General features: G+C 40.1%; 4 protein-coding genes and 1 pseudogene across 4 annotated transcripts; all 5 read left to right on the forward strand.

The window, feature by feature from the left end:
* Positions 1-4,039: 4,039 nt before the first annotated feature.
* Positions 4,040-5,656, forward strand: LOC144645945 (uncharacterized; annotated as a pseudogene).
* Positions 5,657-9,263: 3,607 nt separating this feature from the next.
* Positions 9,264-10,160, forward strand: LOC144646234 (uncharacterized). Its single transcript, XM_078505775.1, has one exon. It carries the CDS (start codon positions 9,297-9,299, stop codon positions 10,029-10,031), a length of 735 nt encoding a protein of 244 aa, XP_078361901.1. The 5' UTR covers positions 9,264-9,296; the 3' UTR covers positions 10,032-10,160.
* A 99-nt stretch (positions 10,161-10,259) lies between these two features.
* Positions 10,260-12,325, forward strand: LOC144646232 (uncharacterized). The gene has a single exon (XM_078505773.1). It carries the CDS (start codon positions 10,355-10,357, stop codon positions 11,153-11,155), a length of 801 nt encoding a protein of 266 aa, XP_078361899.1. The 5' UTR covers positions 10,260-10,354; the 3' UTR covers positions 11,156-12,325.
* Positions 12,326-13,202: 877 nt separating this feature from the next.
* Positions 13,203-14,446, forward strand: LOC144646136 (uncharacterized). Its single transcript, XM_078505663.1, has one exon. It carries the CDS (start codon positions 13,260-13,262, stop codon positions 13,992-13,994), a length of 735 nt encoding a protein of 244 aa, XP_078361789.1. The 5' UTR covers positions 13,203-13,259; the 3' UTR covers positions 13,995-14,446.
* LOC144645946 (uncharacterized) lies at positions 14,175-16,858 on the forward strand. The gene is made up of 3 exons (XM_078505459.1): positions 14,175-14,192; positions 14,351-15,042; positions 15,314-16,858. The coding sequence occupies exons 1-2, from the start codon at positions 14,175-14,177 to the stop codon at positions 14,954-14,956; spliced, it is 624 nt and encodes a 207-aa protein (XP_078361585.1). The 3' UTR covers positions 14,957-15,042; positions 15,314-16,858.
* The last annotated feature ends 1,130 nt before the right edge of the window (positions 16,859-17,988 follow it).

Consider the following 17,988-nt stretch of genomic DNA (forward strand, 5'->3'; position numbering starts at 1 on the left):
AATTCTACTAGCAAGTGTAAAATATCAGTTCACATAGGCAGGAATTAAACAAAATTAAGTTAGCCCTCGTTTAAAAATATTAACACCCATGTAGGGTGTTAATTAAAAAAAATATATGCCAGCCCCATAGCATAACCAGTGTATTTTGCACCCCAGCTACATTATTGTATGTCAGACAATTTTTTTCATTTCCCTTAAATTGATATCAAAGTCCTACTGATTATATTCTATGTATTGAAGTAAGAGGTAGATTTTGTCTTTGATCAATCCCATTATTGATTTCACAAAAAAGACTCTAAGGGTTGTTATTAATTTATTAAGTCCTAAGAGTGATTAACATTGACTTTCTCCCTACAATGACAATATACATAATCATGCAGTCAAACATTTAAAAAAAACATTCAAAATGAAATGGTGATGACATGTAAACAAATTAAATTCTCCCAACAAGTTTTGTATGAACTGTATGCCTGGGGAGGGGGTCTATAATATTTTAATTTTCGTGTGCGCTCATTGGACAAAAGGCATCACATAGTACAAAATTTATTGGATGATGGGTATCAGGAAATATACCCTGTCTGATTTGATATCTGTTGCCCGATTTTATAGACAATTACAAAACAAATGTGCAAAGTCACCTTCTTAGATATAACTTTTTAATCAAATCACAGTTTTAAAAAATCACATAAAACAGTCAACTTGCATTTGTTTCAACTACAGTTATGCCGGATGTATCACTGTAGGTTTTTTCCTATTTACCGACGATAAAACTCGTTGTAGAAATTAATCAAAGGGTTATAAAAAATAAACCCCTTTCTGGCTTGCTGCAGGTTTATTAGAGGATAATGCTGAGGCTGAAAGATTTGTCCTCAAAATTTCACAGTTGCCCTTGAAAATTCGCTTCTCCAACTGTTCATTTTTTTGGACAATCATTCAGACTGGGGCATGATCCTCCAATATATTAGCCACCTGGAGGGGTTTACTTACTAATTAATTATGTTGGTTTTTTTTTAGGGGAGCTAGAGGAGGGGGGATGTTCAATCATGGTTTCATTGATTTTGTACCTTGCTACAATTAATTTCCTTAACTAGCCTCTGGTGTTAACTGAAGAGAGAAGTATAAGCTTACATTTTCCAGATGGCTTGACAATCTGCATAAATGATTGGAATCTTATCCACTGTTCTACTGAACTGAAAGGAACAAACACATGATATGTTATGGTGGGATAAAAAAATTCAAATTAGCACCATATTACAGTTCCACTGACACTTTCATGTAAGTGAAAGTTTTTTGTATCATTTTGATGATTAAAACTGTTATTTTACACAAAAATAATTATTATGATAGAATAAGGCACACGGAATGTCACTGGAAATTCTGAGGGTTTGGGATCTCAAAAGCCGGGGTCATTGTGTTGTGTTCTTTAGCTTGGGCAAGACACTTTACTCTCATAGTGCCTCTCTCCACCCAGGTGTATAAATGGGTACCGGCGACATAATGCTGGGGGGTACCTCTGCAATGGACTAGCATCCCATTCAGGGGGGAGTAGAAATATTCCTAGCTGCTTAACGCTATCGAAACCGGGATAAGCTCCGGCAGTATGGGCCACTTGGCTCGAGGCTTCCCTTAAAACACGCAACACCACAGAACATTACAGTGAGCAAAACAAAACAAAAAACAATTATAAATTAGAATATTGAGGATAAATAAAAATTTTAAAAGGAAACTAGGGAGTTAAAGAGGAATTTCTGGACTGATATGGAAGGTTCAACCAAAACATCTTTTGTAGAGGGGTGTATGAATATTTTCTGGAAAAACAAATTGGATCGATATGTATCTTTACAAACAACTTGATCTTTACAGATCTGAGTACCAGTCACTTGAGCCATTCCTATTTCTAGTGACCAAATAAAAATACAGTAGTCCAACACAACTATTTAAAATACAACTGCAAGCTCAAGGTTTCTATCGGCTAACATTTTGCCCCTCACAAACTATGAAAGTTGATAGAAACTGACAGCCAGCAGTCAAATAAACCGTAAGATTCCGGTTATAAGCCCTGGGCTTATACAACTTCATAAGGGGTTTTGTGTGGGCTTATAAACGGAGGGGCTTATATCTGGGAGGGCTTATAAGCGGAATAAAAAATGTTTCGAAACAAGTCACGGGACTGTTGATCGAAATACGTTTTTAAGTTGAAAATGTATAATAAAGCAACATTTAGCCCTTTTCAGTACTGTCACCCAACAGAGGGGGGCTTATAATCGGATGTATTTTTTTGTTTCCAGGTAGATGGGCCTATAATTGGGGGGGGGGGGGGGGCTTATTAACCGGAATTTTAAGGTATAGATAGCATAACCACGTGGCTGTTCTATTAAACATTGAAATTATATCGATAAAAATGATTCATTGACAGTTTTGTTCAAAACTTTTCAGTCTCAATGCCTCGATCAGGAATGATTTTATACTGGCAAATCGAGCCAGCCACAATATCGTGCTCAAAGAGTTTTCTTTAGATTGACAGTAGGTGTCTGTGTAGCCAATCAGATTGTGAGTTTTCCAAATGTTGGACACAGGCCAGGTTATGCCTATGACAGCACTGTAGATGTTCTTGTAAGAACTGTATCTCGTCTTGTATGCATAACAAATAAATTATACAATGAACTAATAACAGAGTATGTACAGTCAGGAACTTCATTAGTCCAGTGGATTACACCCTACCAAAATCAGTTTCCACTAACATAATAAGGCATGCATAAATTTTTGTTAAAACTAAAATAAATCATAAGGTGCAGTCACAGTAATAATAGGGATCGAGCTTAAGCAGCGACGCTGGCAACATCGACGACAATGTCTGGTGAAAAATGAATTTATAGTTTACTTTAGAATGTCTCAATTTTCTGGACGTATTCTGCTTATTTATTGCTTTAAGAATTAGCTCCGCTGAATATTCAAAGAGAGTGTTCAACCCCAAATAGAAAAATCGCAAATTAGCCATCGTGGCTGACGTTGACCAAAATACGTAGAATTTGGTCATTTCACATTGTTTTTCTGCAGAAAACGGCTATGAAATGTACCAAGATTCAAAATGCATGTGCAGAGTTATTATTCTGCTCATTAAGCCTAATGTTCAGTGACTTTCTCATAGCCATTGCAGTTTGCTTATTAAGCTCTCTAATATAATGTGGGCATAAGAAGAGGTTCTCTGGAGCTCTTCCAGAGAAAGGGGGGGGGGGGTCCTGTGTTGTTGCCTTAATTTTTAAATACATTAGCCGCCATTTTAGTTAATAAAGATTGTAGAAAGAATGTTGTTTGGTTACTGCTTGGCCAGGCCTTGTCACTTACAGGAATTTATACATCAGTTTCTTTTATTTCAAGTAGCTTAGTTTTTTCCCTTCAAGCAACTTTTTGCATTTTGAGCGACTTCTACCCATTCTGACAATGTTTATGTTAGGCTGTGTTCACACTTAGTTCCCGAGCACTGGTACCTGGGCACCAGCAAAAAATAGCATTGTGTTCACTCACAGAAAACCAAAGTACCAACCTTGTACTCGAGCACTTGCACTGTGCCCGAAGTATGGCGTGTCTGCAATGCAAAACATAGTATGTTCTCATTAGTGCCCAATGAGAATCGTACTCGGGCACGAGTATATAGTTTCCGGTAAGCTTTTTAAAGGATTTTAACGAAAGACCACATGAAACATTTTGGCTCCAATAAATTTTCAATGTGCGCCTGCTGAAACTGCTGCAGTGTGAACTTTAAAAACAAAAGAAAAAGAGGGGGAAAACGGGATATCGATTATAGATAAGCTGTGTCATTGTATGAAATTCAAATTTGTAACCCTCAGAAACGTTTTCCACATAAACATAGGTTGCCTTAAACAAAACAATGAAAAAACAACTTTACCTGAATGAAAATCCCAGAACATGGTCTTTTTATTTTTCCCGCGCGCTGGTCTTGCGCACTGAATATTACTTCATGTACGAATCCCTGATGTCACGAAAGGTCAAGTTTCAGTTTTTTGTCACGATTGACAAGATGAAGGTATTTGTTATCTGTGCTGGATTGAGCAAAACGGGAACTAAATCCTTGGCAAGTGCTTTGCGGATACTTGGATTCGAAATCTACGATTTTCCCGAGCACATAGACATACACCTTAAAAGTGGATATGATATATACTGTGAGGGAAAATCGCCTGTCTCTGACCTTCAGGACCTTTCAGCAGCGTATTGGTACGACGGACGGCGCGCGCCTGGAGGAAATTTTTGCTAATCTCGTTTTCCCAAACCGAAAGTGATACTAACTGTACGGGAAAATGATGATGTCTGGGTACAAAGCTGGTCGAAGCACCTTCACATGACTCGAGATTTAGGCAGTGTTCTTGAAGCTAGCTAGCTTAGGCCATCCCAATAAAATGTTTCGTTTCCCATCGCCCCGTCTCTTGTGATAGTGGGTCGGTCGGTCGGGCAAAAAAAAAAAAAAAGAATGAACACTTGAAGGATTCTGGCTGCAGGGTTCCAGAAAAGGCCGGGCTGCTAAGTAAGAAAGAATGATTACAAAGTCAACACCGAAACGTGGTCTTTTCGTTCGTTATTCCTTAACAGTATTTAAATAACGTAGTATCGATGTTTATTAAAGACAAATACTTTACATCATACCAATTGTTGTTAATAAAACAAGTTCATGTGCTTGTAAATTGAAGTACTTGCTTCTTTGATTAGTGAATCTGGAATTTTTTTTTTTTTTTTTTTACTTTTCGAAAAAAATGGGTCGGTCGGGCGATGGGAAACGAAACATTTTATTGGGATGGCCTTACCTAAAATGATCTAATAAACGCCCGGGGGCGTCTATTAAATTTTAGGGGTCCTTTAACTGAAACAAATGTCAACAAAACAAATAAGACACGAAGTTTGCTCGCGAAGTAAAGTAGAACACAGAGTTTGTGACTAGGAGTCTAATCTATTCTGCCCTGATGCAAAAGCCTGTACTGTAGATGTCGTTCATATTTCGATATCGATGTTTTCATCGACATCGGGGTCAACCATGTTGGTATCGTTGGCCTCTTTAATGTCTGGGTCATGCAAGAAACTAAATAAATTGCGTGATTGTACTCTATGGAGCGTTACCTTGGTTTTTGAGGTGATTCTTGGTGGGGGCGTCTATTAGACATGGGGCGTTTATTAGAGGGGGGCGTCTAAGACAAACTTTACAACTCCGGGGGAGCGTTAATTTATTAGATAGGGGGCGTTTGAGAGTGGGCGTTTATAAGATCATTTACGGTAACTCGCTTGGCCAAAACCTCGTAAACTACTGGATCTCTTCAATGCAGAAGATACGGCAGTCTATGGCAGTGTAAACCCCGATTCAACGGTCTTGTTCAAAAAGAGGTACAAGGAACATAACGAGAGAGTACAAGCTGTTATACCCGCTTCAAAACTCTTAGTATAGTTTACAACGTCAAACAAGGGTGGGGACCCTTGTGTCAATTTCTTGGACTGGACGTACCTTCGGTAGAATTCCCTCGCGAAAACGTTGGTGGTTTCAGGCAAACACGGATCCATCGCCGAACACATCAAGGAACTTAAGCATCAAATTATGTATTTTATAATTCCTTCGTTGCCGATTTTATTGAGCGCCGTTATATACTCATTTTAGTTACGAATGTAAAATAAGTAGGGATGGGGAGGGGGCAAGTCATTCCTCTTGGGGCTGGGAGAGTAGGAGGTGGGGGAACGGGAGCTCTATAGACCTTGGGAATGAGGTTGAGGCCGGGGAGTGGGATTCCCAAAGTGGGAGAACCGGCAAAAATAGGGAAGAAATTTTAGGGGTTAGGATTTTGGATGGGCTTATAAACGGGACGGCTTATATCCAGTGGGGCTTATAGGTGGAATCAGGAGCCCTTATCCGGAGCATGCAACTTCCATACCGCGTCTGTGAAACGGCGTTTTCACGAGTAAAGTTTTTCTTAGATAAGATTTTCCCGCGAATTGCTTTCGGATAGCCAATAACAAGCGATTTCGTAATAGAGGACCTTGTCCACTGGGTACCTGCTAGGAAACTTTTTCGGAGTGTTCTGGCAGCATTTCAAGCGATGATTTCAGTAATTTCCTCGCAAAGTTACGAAAGCCGAAGAGGGACATCAGATTTCAGACTTCGGACTTCGGAATTCAGACTTCAGACTTCAGACTTCAGACTTCAGACTTCGGACTTTTTACTTCAGACTTCGGACTTCGGACTTCAGACTTCAGTCTTCAGACTTCAGACTTCAGACTTCAGACTTCAGACTTCGGACTTCGGATATCGGACTTCGGACTTCTTACGGCGTGTTTACATGGTGGGAGGGTGCACCGGTTAACCGAGTTACCCCGCTAGAAGGGATGAAACATAGCCCGCCTTAACATGCAGAATTCACAGTACTTCTACCCGAGTTGAGACAGCGTCATTGAAGCGTGTCACAGCGTGGGAAAACCATGTAGCTCCAAATGATTGAAGAAAAATATGACTTTTTTTACTGAATAATCAAGGCTAGCTGTCATCAAACCTATTTTACTTGGATGTGCAAGCTCTTAGAAATTTACTGCGTCCATTTCAGTTTTGTTGGGGGGGGGGGGGGGGAATTCAATCGAAATTCAACAGTCATTGGCTGCCAAATTGAAATTAAATTTGTTGTTTCGTAAATTAGCTAGGATGATCATACCTACGAAAATTTCGAATTACATGCATACATAAACATACATAAACTTTGTTAAAGTGTCAGAGTGTTTAGCTAATTAATTAATTAATTAATTAATTAATTAATTAATGACTGATTGATTAGCTGTTCCTAAAAGAAGTATTTTCCAGCCTACAGTTAAAACTTATTTGTTCTAATTTTGGTCAAATAGCACTGTTTAAATTTGGATTCAGAATTTATACATTTTATGCCATTAACTTCAAATTTAATTTAAAAACACGCGTTCACATGGCAAAAAGCTATCCCACCTAGAAGGATGTCCCGGGCAAGTTGACCGAGTGCCCCGACAAGGCGAGGTTTCCCGTATAGTATGTAACGCTCCAGTGCGTTTTCTAAAGAAACGTATGAAAAGTTGGCTCTCCCAGGGTAACTCGGTTAGCCGGGTCACCCGCCTTCCATGTTTACAGGCCCTTACTCTCGACGTCTCCCGACGTCGGACATCGGACTTCGGATCCATGACTAGTCACAATAGAACTTTTCAAAAGAACTGAACTGTAGCACTGTTCATGTAGGAAAGAAATTTGACAACCGTGACTCGATAATTTTGTGATTAAATATTAATTAGAGATTGTGTGACAAAGGTCACGCTATGACAATTGTTACGCGAATTGGATAGATTTCATGATATAAGATTGCACAATTTGTAAACAAAGTCCTTTAGAGTTTTTTATACTGTGTGAGCTAATGTAACTGAATTTTTTTATTAAATTAAGCTACGTAGTATATATAAGGAAAAAACTTAACTTAATTATATAACTTAATTAAAGTACATTGCAATATTGTAAGCTTTGGAATTTACTGGACATGTGATTTACGGAAAATAACTACTTGAGGAAAAGAAAAAACTCAATTATGCTTAGAATATATTTTATATTTATATTGAATCACAAAATAATCGAATCGCGCTTGTCAAATTTCTTTCCTAAAATGTCCAGAAAATATATCAATAAAATGTGAGGAAATTAAAGGCAGGTTCTTAATCATGCACCGACCCTTCCTCAAGCATCTTACCATATGTTGTAGCCCAAATCATCTTTAAAGATACTTAATTATATCTGTCAAAACGAACTCCGTCTCGACTAGTGATTTAAAGTGGATAATTCGACTGGAAGTATTATCCATCTGTTTGCCTGTATTTATAAAAAGACCGTAGTTTCTAGATACACTAATTATTCGTGTGTAATAATGTATAAATGGAACAATTGGGAAAAGCAGTGGATGTGTTGACGTAACTCGAGAAATGAATTTTTATAGGATTGAAAATAAGATGTCAAACTGGCAAAATGTTCTTTGAACTATTTAGTCCTGTTATGTGCCGTCGGAACTGTTGTGTAATTTTACTAGTGTTGCGCGAAAAAGTGTTCGTAAGTCTTGAATCGAAGAATCCGAAGTCCATGTCTGAAGTCCGAAGTCTGAAGTCCGAAGTCCGAAGTCCGAAGTCCGAAGTCCGAAGTCCGAAGTCTGAAGTCTGAAGTCCGAAGTCCGAAGTCCGAAGTCCGAAGTTTGAAGTCTGAACTCTGAAGTCTGAAGTCTGAAGTAAAAAGTCCGAAGTGTGAAAACTGATGTCCCTCCTCAGCCTTCGTAGCAAAGTAGTAGCTGACTTCATTGGAAGCAGCAATTTTTGCGGGAAAGGCTTAGCTTAAAATAACTTTTATTGTGAAACACCATTGCACAAATATATGGAAGTTGCACACCCCAGGTAACAGGCTCCTGGGTAAAAAATACATTTTCTTTAACTGGTTTTGCAATTGCATTAATTAAGCTTGAAAAAAATTGATTAAAATTGATTTCAGTGTTTGGAACGATATTGGGAAAGGGGGGATTTATAATTGGACGTATTTTTTGTCTACAGGTAGATGGGCCTATAATTGGGAGGTTATAAGGGGGGGGGGGGGGGGCTTATAAGCGGAATTTTAGAAAAAGCACCAAGAGGTGGGAACCACGAAGGAAGGGGCGGAAAAATAAGACGTAAGATAAGGGAAGCACCCCTCCCCCATCTGCTAGCAGAGCCACTCCAATCGTTCCTAGAAATACTGAGAAAATCGCCTGAGCTCCTTCCCAATTTTTTTTTAGAAAAGATCAAAGCAGCCCTGCATGGTTGCAGTTTCTATGGTATGTATAGACAATATCTTGTGTCCAGAACCATTAGGTTTGGGTTGTCATGCAATGCCATCAGTCCTCGCGAGTGGAAACCACAGTGCCACTCAGTCCACAGTTTGTATAGAGCAATATTTTTAGTAATTCTCTGAAAAAATTATATTAGGTTTTTTACCCTGCAATAGAAATCGCTCAAATCTTGTTCAATTACCGTAGAATGTTAAGAAAATAACACCAAGAAGTGTTTCATAATCTTTTTTCAGTGATTACGAATACATCGATTGATTCCCCGGGATTGATACAAATTCTTACATTTTGCTTGGTTCTTCTGTGGCGAAAACGAATGTTGCGTGACAGGAATATCCATGCCCGTGCGAACGGAAACGAGCGTCGCGTGCGATAGCATTCCATACCAAACAGAATAAACCTGGCCTTTGGAAGCAGATATATTAAAACAGAAGAAACATGAAAGTTATCTGTGCAGGATTAAGCAAAACTGGCACGAAATCCATTGCAAAAGCCTTGCGAATCCTTGGATTTTCAGTCTTCGACTTCGTGGAACATGTTACTATCCATCATGATGAGTGGGCCTCCATTTATCGTCGCGGGAAGCAACCTGATTTCTTGTCTATGTACAAAGATGTCGATGCAGTAACCGATCTTCCAGCTGCAATTTGGTACGAAGAAATCTACCAAACCTTTCCTGATGCAAAGATTATTCTCTCCGTACGAGATAGCGAGGATGTCTGGATTAAGAGCTGGACTAATCAGTCCGCTGTTTTTCGCAATGCCGGATTTCTCAATAAGATGATTATGTGGTACATTATACCGTATACCCAAGGCATAGATGTTCCTCTCTTTGATGAAATAGCTATGTCCGCTTACGGAACTTTGCGTCCTGAATTCACAGTCCTCCATAAAAAGAAATACCGGGAGCACAATGAGAGAGTTCAAGCTGTTATCCCAAAGGAGAAGTTGCTGATTTACAACGTGAAACAAGGCTGGAAACCCTTGTGTGAATTTCTTGGGTGCGAGATACCCAACCAGGAGTTTCCAAGAGCAAATGTGGCTGGTGCTGAAGATTCCGCAGTAAATAAAGGGACCTCTATCATAAACGACGTTAGAAATAAGCTTTTTATTATCTTCGCAGTTTTGGCTTTTCTTGCAAGTGCCCTTTATGTGATGAGCCAGTCTTTCTAAATGTAGTGCATGTAGCGTAGGGGCTCAGATCACGGGGCCGTCTTTTTTTTTTGGCCAACATCCCCCCCCCCCCCCTTTTGATGCAAGAAGGGGCCACCTTCACTTCCCCCTTACCCCCGCTTCGATACTACAGACTTTTACCTTAATTTCTACCCCCTTACCTAGATGGTAAATCATTACAATTTATGAACGAGGAAAACAAGGCAACTTTACACTTTGGGTATTCACCCACCAGATTTACATATTATTGTTCCAATCGATGGGTTTTGAACTTTTTATGACGTCATATACAGTGCACCAAACACGAACGTTGCGTGACTTCTATGTCCGTGACTTTTAAAACCGCACGTCGGCCTGGCCTTCGGGAGCAGATATATTTAAACAGAAGAAACATGAAAGTTATCTGTGCAGGATTAAGCAAAACGGGCACGAAATCCATTGCAAAAGCCTTGCAAATCCTTGGATTTTCAGTCTTTGACTTCAAGGAACACATTACTATCCATCATGATGAGTGGGCCTCTATTTATCGTCGCGGAAAGCAACCTGATTTCTTGTCAATGTACCAAGATGTCGATGCAGTAACCGATCTTCCAGCTGCAGTTTGGTACGAAGAAATCTACCAAGCCTTTCCTGATGCTAAGGTTATTCTCTCCGTACGAGATAGCGAGGAAGTCTGGGTTCAAAGCTGGGCTAATCAGACCGCTCTTTTTCTCAATGCTGGATTTCTTAGGACGATAATCATGAGCTATATTTTACCATATATTATAGGCATAGATGTGCCTTTATTTGAGGAAATAGGTGTTGCTGCCTACGGAACTTTGCGTCCTAAATCCACTGTCCTCTACAAGAAGAAATATCGCGAGCACAATGAGAGGGTGCAAGCTGTTATTCCAAAGGAGAAGTTGTTGGTTTTTAACGTGAAACAAGGCTGGAAACCTTTGTGTGAATTTCTTGGGTGCGAGAAACCCGACCAAGAGTTTCCAAGAGAAAATGTAACAGGTTCCAAAGGTTCCGTAGGAAATGAAGGGACATCTATCATAAACAATGCTAGAAATAAGCTTTTTGTTATCTTCGCAGTTTTTGGTATTCTTGCGAGTGTCTTTTATCTGACGTACTCTTTCTAATGCACCTATCAATGTTAATTAAGCTGCAGGGGGGGGGGGGGGTTGCCAGGCATAGGAGGGGCATTTCAACTTGTTCAAATGCCCCACCGCAGGGCATTTGTGGATGGTCAAATAAGTCATAAAACGTTAATAAAATTCTGTTAAAGTCCATTAAAACAGTCAAAAGTCCCCCACCAAGGGCAGACAGTTGCTGTCAAATCCCCTGCCTATCCCTGCCCCTCCCTACGGCTTAACCTTTGATTAGTGCATAAATAAAGTGCATGATGTTGCATAGGGGCTTAGGGGGCTTGATTGCCCCCTTTTTTGGCCAAAAAATCTCCACCCTATTGGTACAAGAAAGGACCCCACCTACACTCCCCCCCACCTTTTGAGGACCTCACTGTCACAGGATCCTATATAAGCTTTCTTGTTACCTACTTGTAATAGTTTTCACTAGTTTGCCCCCCGCCCCCCTTTACATGGTGTAATTTTATTAACTAGCAGTAATCAAAAATAAGTTGAGTATATTACTGGCTGTGGACAAAGTAATATACATACCTCCCCCACGGAAGGGATTTCTTATAAGGACCCCCCACCCCTCTGGAAATTCCAGTTTAATTCCATACATTTCTTTAAAATTTTCGGTCTTTGAGAACCCCCCACCCCCCAGGAATTTCCAATCCCTTCTGTGAGGGAGTATGGATATTTTTTGGAACTACACAATACTGCAGTAAAAAAAGTTTGCTGTGGAATTTCCTTGTTGCATGACATGGCTTCATGTCAAAAAAAAAAATCAAAAGTCATATACATATAACTTCTATTAATGCATTCAAACTTTGCATTCCTTATAGTTATGTAAGTATTGTAAGAAAAGTATAGAATTAAAAGTTTTTAAGTATTCCGGTACTGTTAAGGGTTAATTAGTAATTAGGTCACTGCAGGTTGTAATTGTTTTTTTGTTAATTACATTATAACAAAATATAGTCATTGCACTATTTAGAGGCCAGCAAGAATAAAATATACCAAGTTTGTCTTTCTTTTCAACAAGCTCGGACAGACAAGAGTCTAAAATAGAATACGTGACATTTAATTGATAAAATCATTCAAACACAAGTTTGTTGTCGTTTTCATGTGCTTCTGTGATTCCTTTTCACGCTTTTTTGCATTGAAATAAATGTGACCTTTGTAAAATGTTTCATGCTAATTTTCGACAAACCCCTATTAAGCGGCCAACCTTTATTAAGGCCGGCCACTTGCTATTTCCCTGAGGGTGTATGCAAGCCAGCCAGGCATGCGAGCCATGCCTGCCAGAAATCCCAAATCCCAATATATTAAGGCTAACCGCAAGCTACCTAAACTAACTGTAGGCTAACCAGAGTACTATTTAGGCTAACCGGAGTGCTATGTGGGCTAACCAATGTGCTATTTAGGCTAACCTGAATGGCTCGCATGACTTGCATGACTCGCGAGCCATGTGAGCCATGCAAGCCAGAAATCCCTAATCCCAATAAAAGGCTAACCGCAAGCCGGGGCTACCTAAGCTAACTGTAGGCTAACCTGAGTGCTATTTAGGCTAACCTAGGGACCTCTATCATAAACGACGTTAGAAATAAGCTTTTTATTATCTTCGCAGTTTTGGCTTTTCTTGCAAGTGCCCTTTATGGTTCTTTATGTGATGAGCCAGTCTTTCTAAATGTAGTGCATGTAGCCCATGTAGCGTAGGGGCTCAGATCACGGGGCCGCCCTTTTTTTTGGCCAACATCCCCCCCCCCTCTTTGATGCAAGAAGGGGCCACCTTCACTTCCCCCTTACCCCCGCTTCGCTACTACAGACTTTTACCTTAATTTCTACCCCCTTACCTAGATGGTAAATCATTACAATTTATGAACGAGGAAAACAAGGCAACTTTACACTTTGGGTATTCACCCACCAGATTTACATATTATTGTTCCAATCGATGGGTTTTGAACTTTTTATGACGTCATGTACAGTGCACCAAACACGAGCGTTGCGTGACTTCTATGTCCGTGACTTTTAAGAAAAATTTAATTGCGTGCAGTTTATGTAAAACTGCACGTCGGCCTGGCCTTCGGAAGCAGACAGAGCTGATATAAACAGGAGAAACATGAAAGTTATCTGTGCGGGATTAAGCAAAACTGGCACGACATCCATTGCAAAAGCCTTGCGAATCCTTGGATATGAAGTCTACGACTTCATGGAGCATATTACTATCCATCATGATGAGTGGTCCTCCATTTATCGTCTCGGCAAGCAACCTGATTTCTTGTCTATGTACAAAGATGTCGATGCAGTAACCGACCTTCCAACTGCAGTTTGGTACGAAGAAATCTACCAAGCCTTTCCTGATGCGAAGGTTATTCTCTCCGTACGAGATAGCGAGGAAGTCTGGGTTGAGAGCCGGGCTAAGATGAGGGCTGCTTTATACCATGCCGGATTTCTTAAGAAGATGGTTTTTTACCATATTATACCGTATACCAAAGGCCTAGATCCTTCTCTCGCTGATGAAATGGCTATGTCTGCTTACGGACCTTTACGCCCCGAATCCACAGTTCTCCATAAAAAGAAATATCGCGAGCACAATGAGAGAGTACAAGCTGTTATCCCAAAGGAGAAGTTGTTGGTTTTCAACGTGAAACAAGGCTGGAAACCTCTCTGTGAATTTCTTGGCTGCGAGATACCTGACCAGGAGTTTCCAAGAGCAAATGTGGCAGGCGCTAAAGATTCCACAGTAAATAGATTCACCTCTATTATAAACGACGTTAGAAATAAGTTTTTTATTATCTTCGCAGTTTTCGCTTTTCTTGCAAGTGCCCTTTATGTGATGAGCCAGTCTTTCTAAATGTAGTGCATGTAGCGTAGGGGCTCAGAACACGGGGCCGCCCTTTTTTTTGGCCAACATCCCCCCCCTCCCTTTTGATGCAAGAAGGGGCCACCTTCATTTTCCCATTACCCCCGCTTCGCTACTATAGACTTTTACCTTTTTCTACCACTTCACTTAGATGGTAAATCATTACAATTTATGAACGAGGAAAACAAGGCAACTTTACACTTTAGATATTCACCCACCAGATTTACATATTATTGTCCACTTGACGAGTTTTGAACATTTTATGACGTCATTTCCAGTACAGCAGAGCAAAAACGAGCGTTGCGTGACTTCCACGTCCGTGGAAACGAGCGTTGCGTGACTTTTAGTATTATGGTTACTCCTGGAAGCAACCTGATTTCTTGTCTATGTACAAAGATGTCGATGCAGTAACCGATCTTCCAGCTGCATTTTGGTACGAAGAAATCCACCAAACCTTTCCTGATGCGAAGGTTATTCTCTCCGTACGAGATAGCGAGGAAGTCTGGGTTCAGAGCTGGGCTAAGATGAGCGCTATAATTCGCAGTGCCGGATTTCCGAAGAATTTGATTATACGGTATATTGTACCGTATACTACCGGCTTCGATTTCTCTCTCTTTGAAGAAGTAGATATGGCTGTTTACGGAACTTTGCGTCCTGAATCGACGTTCCTCCAAAAGAAGAAATATCGGGAGCACAATGAGCGAGTGCGAGGTGTTATCCCAAAGGAGAAGTTGTTGGTTTTCAACGTGAAACAAGGCTGGAAACCTCTGTGTGAATTTCTTGGGTGCGAGATACCTGACCAAGAGTTTCCAAGAGCAAATGTAGCAGGCGCTGAAGATTCAATAGGTTCAATGGGGATCTCTATGATAAAGGATGCTAGAAATTTTCTCTTTGTCATCTTCGCAGTTTTTGCTTTTCTAGCAAGTGTGCTTTATTTTATGTACTCTTTCTAAATTTACTGCATCAAATGTAAGGTCTCAAAGGTCTTGCCCCCCTCCATCTCCCTTTTTTATACGGCAAAAAATCTCCCCCGGGCAACCTATTGGGGGGGGGGGGCAGGAGGGTCCGAACCTCCCGCTTCCCGTACCTTTTACTCCCGCTTCCCGTACCCTTTACTCCCGCCTCCTGCCCCTTTCCGTAGCTTTTCTCTCCTGTTAGTTCTATGTCTATTGCGAAATATAACGAAATGTTACGAAATTTCACTCGTTTTCTCCCCGGTTCCCGCCACCTTAAGAATCCCACTTCCCGGCCTCTCTCCTCCCGCTTCCCGCCCCTTTTCTCCCGGGCTCCCGCCTCCCTGTCCCCCTCCACTATTGGTGCAAGCCCACAGCTGTCAATACATTTTAATACAACAAAACTGTGAATCCTTGATCAGAAAATTGCTCTATATAACTAAAAAATTTAGCCATTCAGCTAAGTAGTGAGATACAGTCAATCCATCAATAAAATTAATTTACCCTTGGAGCTGAGGGGGACTGACTAGGCCCCTAGCAAAATGCTAATACTGTCTTTATTGGATTAAGCGCCCTGGGCGCTCATTAAATTTTTGGACCTTGAGAGTGGGCACTTATTCGAGGCTGGGCGCTAAATAAATTTTCAACGTTTTTAGCAAGTAGTACGCTTATTTTGAGAGAAAACAGTAAATAATAACAAAATGTGAAGATGTACCAAAGCTGAATTTTTTTTAACTGTTCATTGAACGTTTCTGTAAATTACTAAGAAAGCTCAGTCTTCGGGGTAGTCTCTTGGTAGTACTTAGTCAATTTCACTCCTCTCATGAATTTCATTTTTTTAGGGAGTGGGAGTGGGCGCTTATTCGAGGCTGGGTGCTTATTAACTTTTCCTACCTACAGGGTGGGCGCTTATTCGAGGTGAGCCCTTTTTCAAGCTAGGGCACTAAATCGAATAAATACGGTATGCCGAGAAAGTAAACCATAAATATATGTAAAAAGAAGAATTAAATAAGTGAATAAGTACATTGTATTAAATTGATTAAAAGAGACTATCTTTTGTAGCTCTGCACAGCATTGTGAAAGGCCTGTAGTGTTACAATTGTTCTAACAGGTCTGGCAGTTGATTCCAGGCGTGTTCACCCCCCAGCATCTTATGAAGAATGTTCTCATTTTGCCTAGGTAGAAGTTAAAAGAGGAAAATTGTCAATTTTTTTTTGTCATTTCCTTCCAGCATGTCTTGATCTATGCAAATGCAAACAAATACCCTGGGGAAAAAGCAGGCTTGGAATTGATAGCAACATTATATACTACCCAGGTTGACAAGCAGTTTCTTAGGTTGTTAAGCCACAAAAATAAAAAAAAGTGGGAGCCACAAAGTGGCCAGAAACAAGATAACATCTACAGTAGAACCCCGGTAACTCGAAATTGTTCTCTAAAGGAAAACAAAAAACAGTTTGAGTAAGCGGGATTTCAAGTTATTAGGGTCGACTGAAGAAGACTGACAGGTGGGTTCAAATCCAAGGGAAATGGAAGTTGTTCGAGTTATCTGAGTTCGAGTTACCGGGGTTCTACTGTATTTACTTTAAGTCAACCACATTAATTTTCATGTCTTAACTTACTTTTTTTAATGAAACTTCATATGTTATTATCATATTATTTTTACTTTTTTGGTTCCCATGCCATTGACGTAAGAAATAGTATAATATATATTGTATTGGACGATGAATTGTTACGCAATTTCATTCATGTGTTTTTAATTATAGCTATTTTGACTTGTTTAGTCATGCTCATAATCTAGCCTATTGCAAGTGCAACATGTATGCAATTCTATAAATCATGAACATGTCGGGCAATTATGAAAAACGAGCCCAGAATAATAATAATAAATCATACTTTTCCTTCCTGAGTGTACTGTATTGTTTTATGTAAGAAAATGATTCCAATGTCAAAATGTCCCAATCCATTTCATGGGAGGGTGCGTATGAGCGCCTCTGGTGCGAAATCTTTAGCGCCACAGGCGTGATAACGTAGGGGGTCTGGGGGTATCTTCCCCCAGGAAATTTTGAAAAATAGGTTATCTGAGACAGCATTTTGTGCGTTTTGATGACGGTTAGGAAAAAGGCAGGTAAAAATGAAGGTAACAAGGATAATAATTCTGGTACATTTTTAAATTCAAATTGTATTTTTTGAAACAAACATAAATCAGCCAGAGTCGGTTTGTTGATCTCTTTGCAGTAGCACTGTGGCAAGCTCCAACCTTCTTGGGTACTTCCGAGCCCAACAAGTACTCAGTCTCCTCTCTTTTTGGTACGCCTGGAAATATTTATAGCGGAGCTCCTAAGCGTAGCACCATAACCATGAAAGAAGGAACACTATCGAAATGAGTTTTCATGGTCAACATGGATAGCGGCATGGTTCGCGGGCGCGTACGTACGGCGTCCGTACGGAGTCGCGCAACATGGCAGCCATAGTGAAGCAAGAAGGCCGTATAAAAGCGGCCGTATAAAGGCGGCCTTTAAAATTTAAAGAGGTTTGAAAAGAAAAACAAGAAGCAATGAAACAAAATGTGGCTGAAAATTACGTGTAGAAAGTAATCGACCGCCAAAAAAGTGGACATTGAGAGCCATAATCGATCGATGACTTTCGTGTCTATCTGTAAAGCCAGCATCGTACATGAAGGAGCATTCGAAAGCTAAATCGGGTTGATAGAATAAACAAACCATTTTATTGCTACGGGGTAAAAAAAAAAAAAGGAAAAAAGAAAAAAAAAACTTGACCCTCTGGGATTTGAACTCACGACCTCCGGATCCGCAGACTGGCACCTTACCGATTGAGCTAATCCGACAGACTACGTAATGCACGTTGAATATATCCTATATCAATGTAATAGATATTGTGGAGTCTACTAAACTGCTGCGAAACTATAACAGGATCGCGAAACTATTTTCAATTGCTAGAAAGCAGATAATTTACTGTACTCTAAAGTAATTTTTCGTGCCATGAGTAATGATTTTGCCCCGCTTTAAGATTAT

Source organism: Oculina patagonica, chromosome 3, assembly GCF_052425735.1.
Source record: "Oculina patagonica isolate OP01 chromosome 3, crgOcupat, whole genome shotgun sequence".
Classification (NCBI taxonomy): Eukaryota; Metazoa; Cnidaria; class Anthozoa; order Scleractinia; family Oculinidae; genus Oculina; species Oculina patagonica.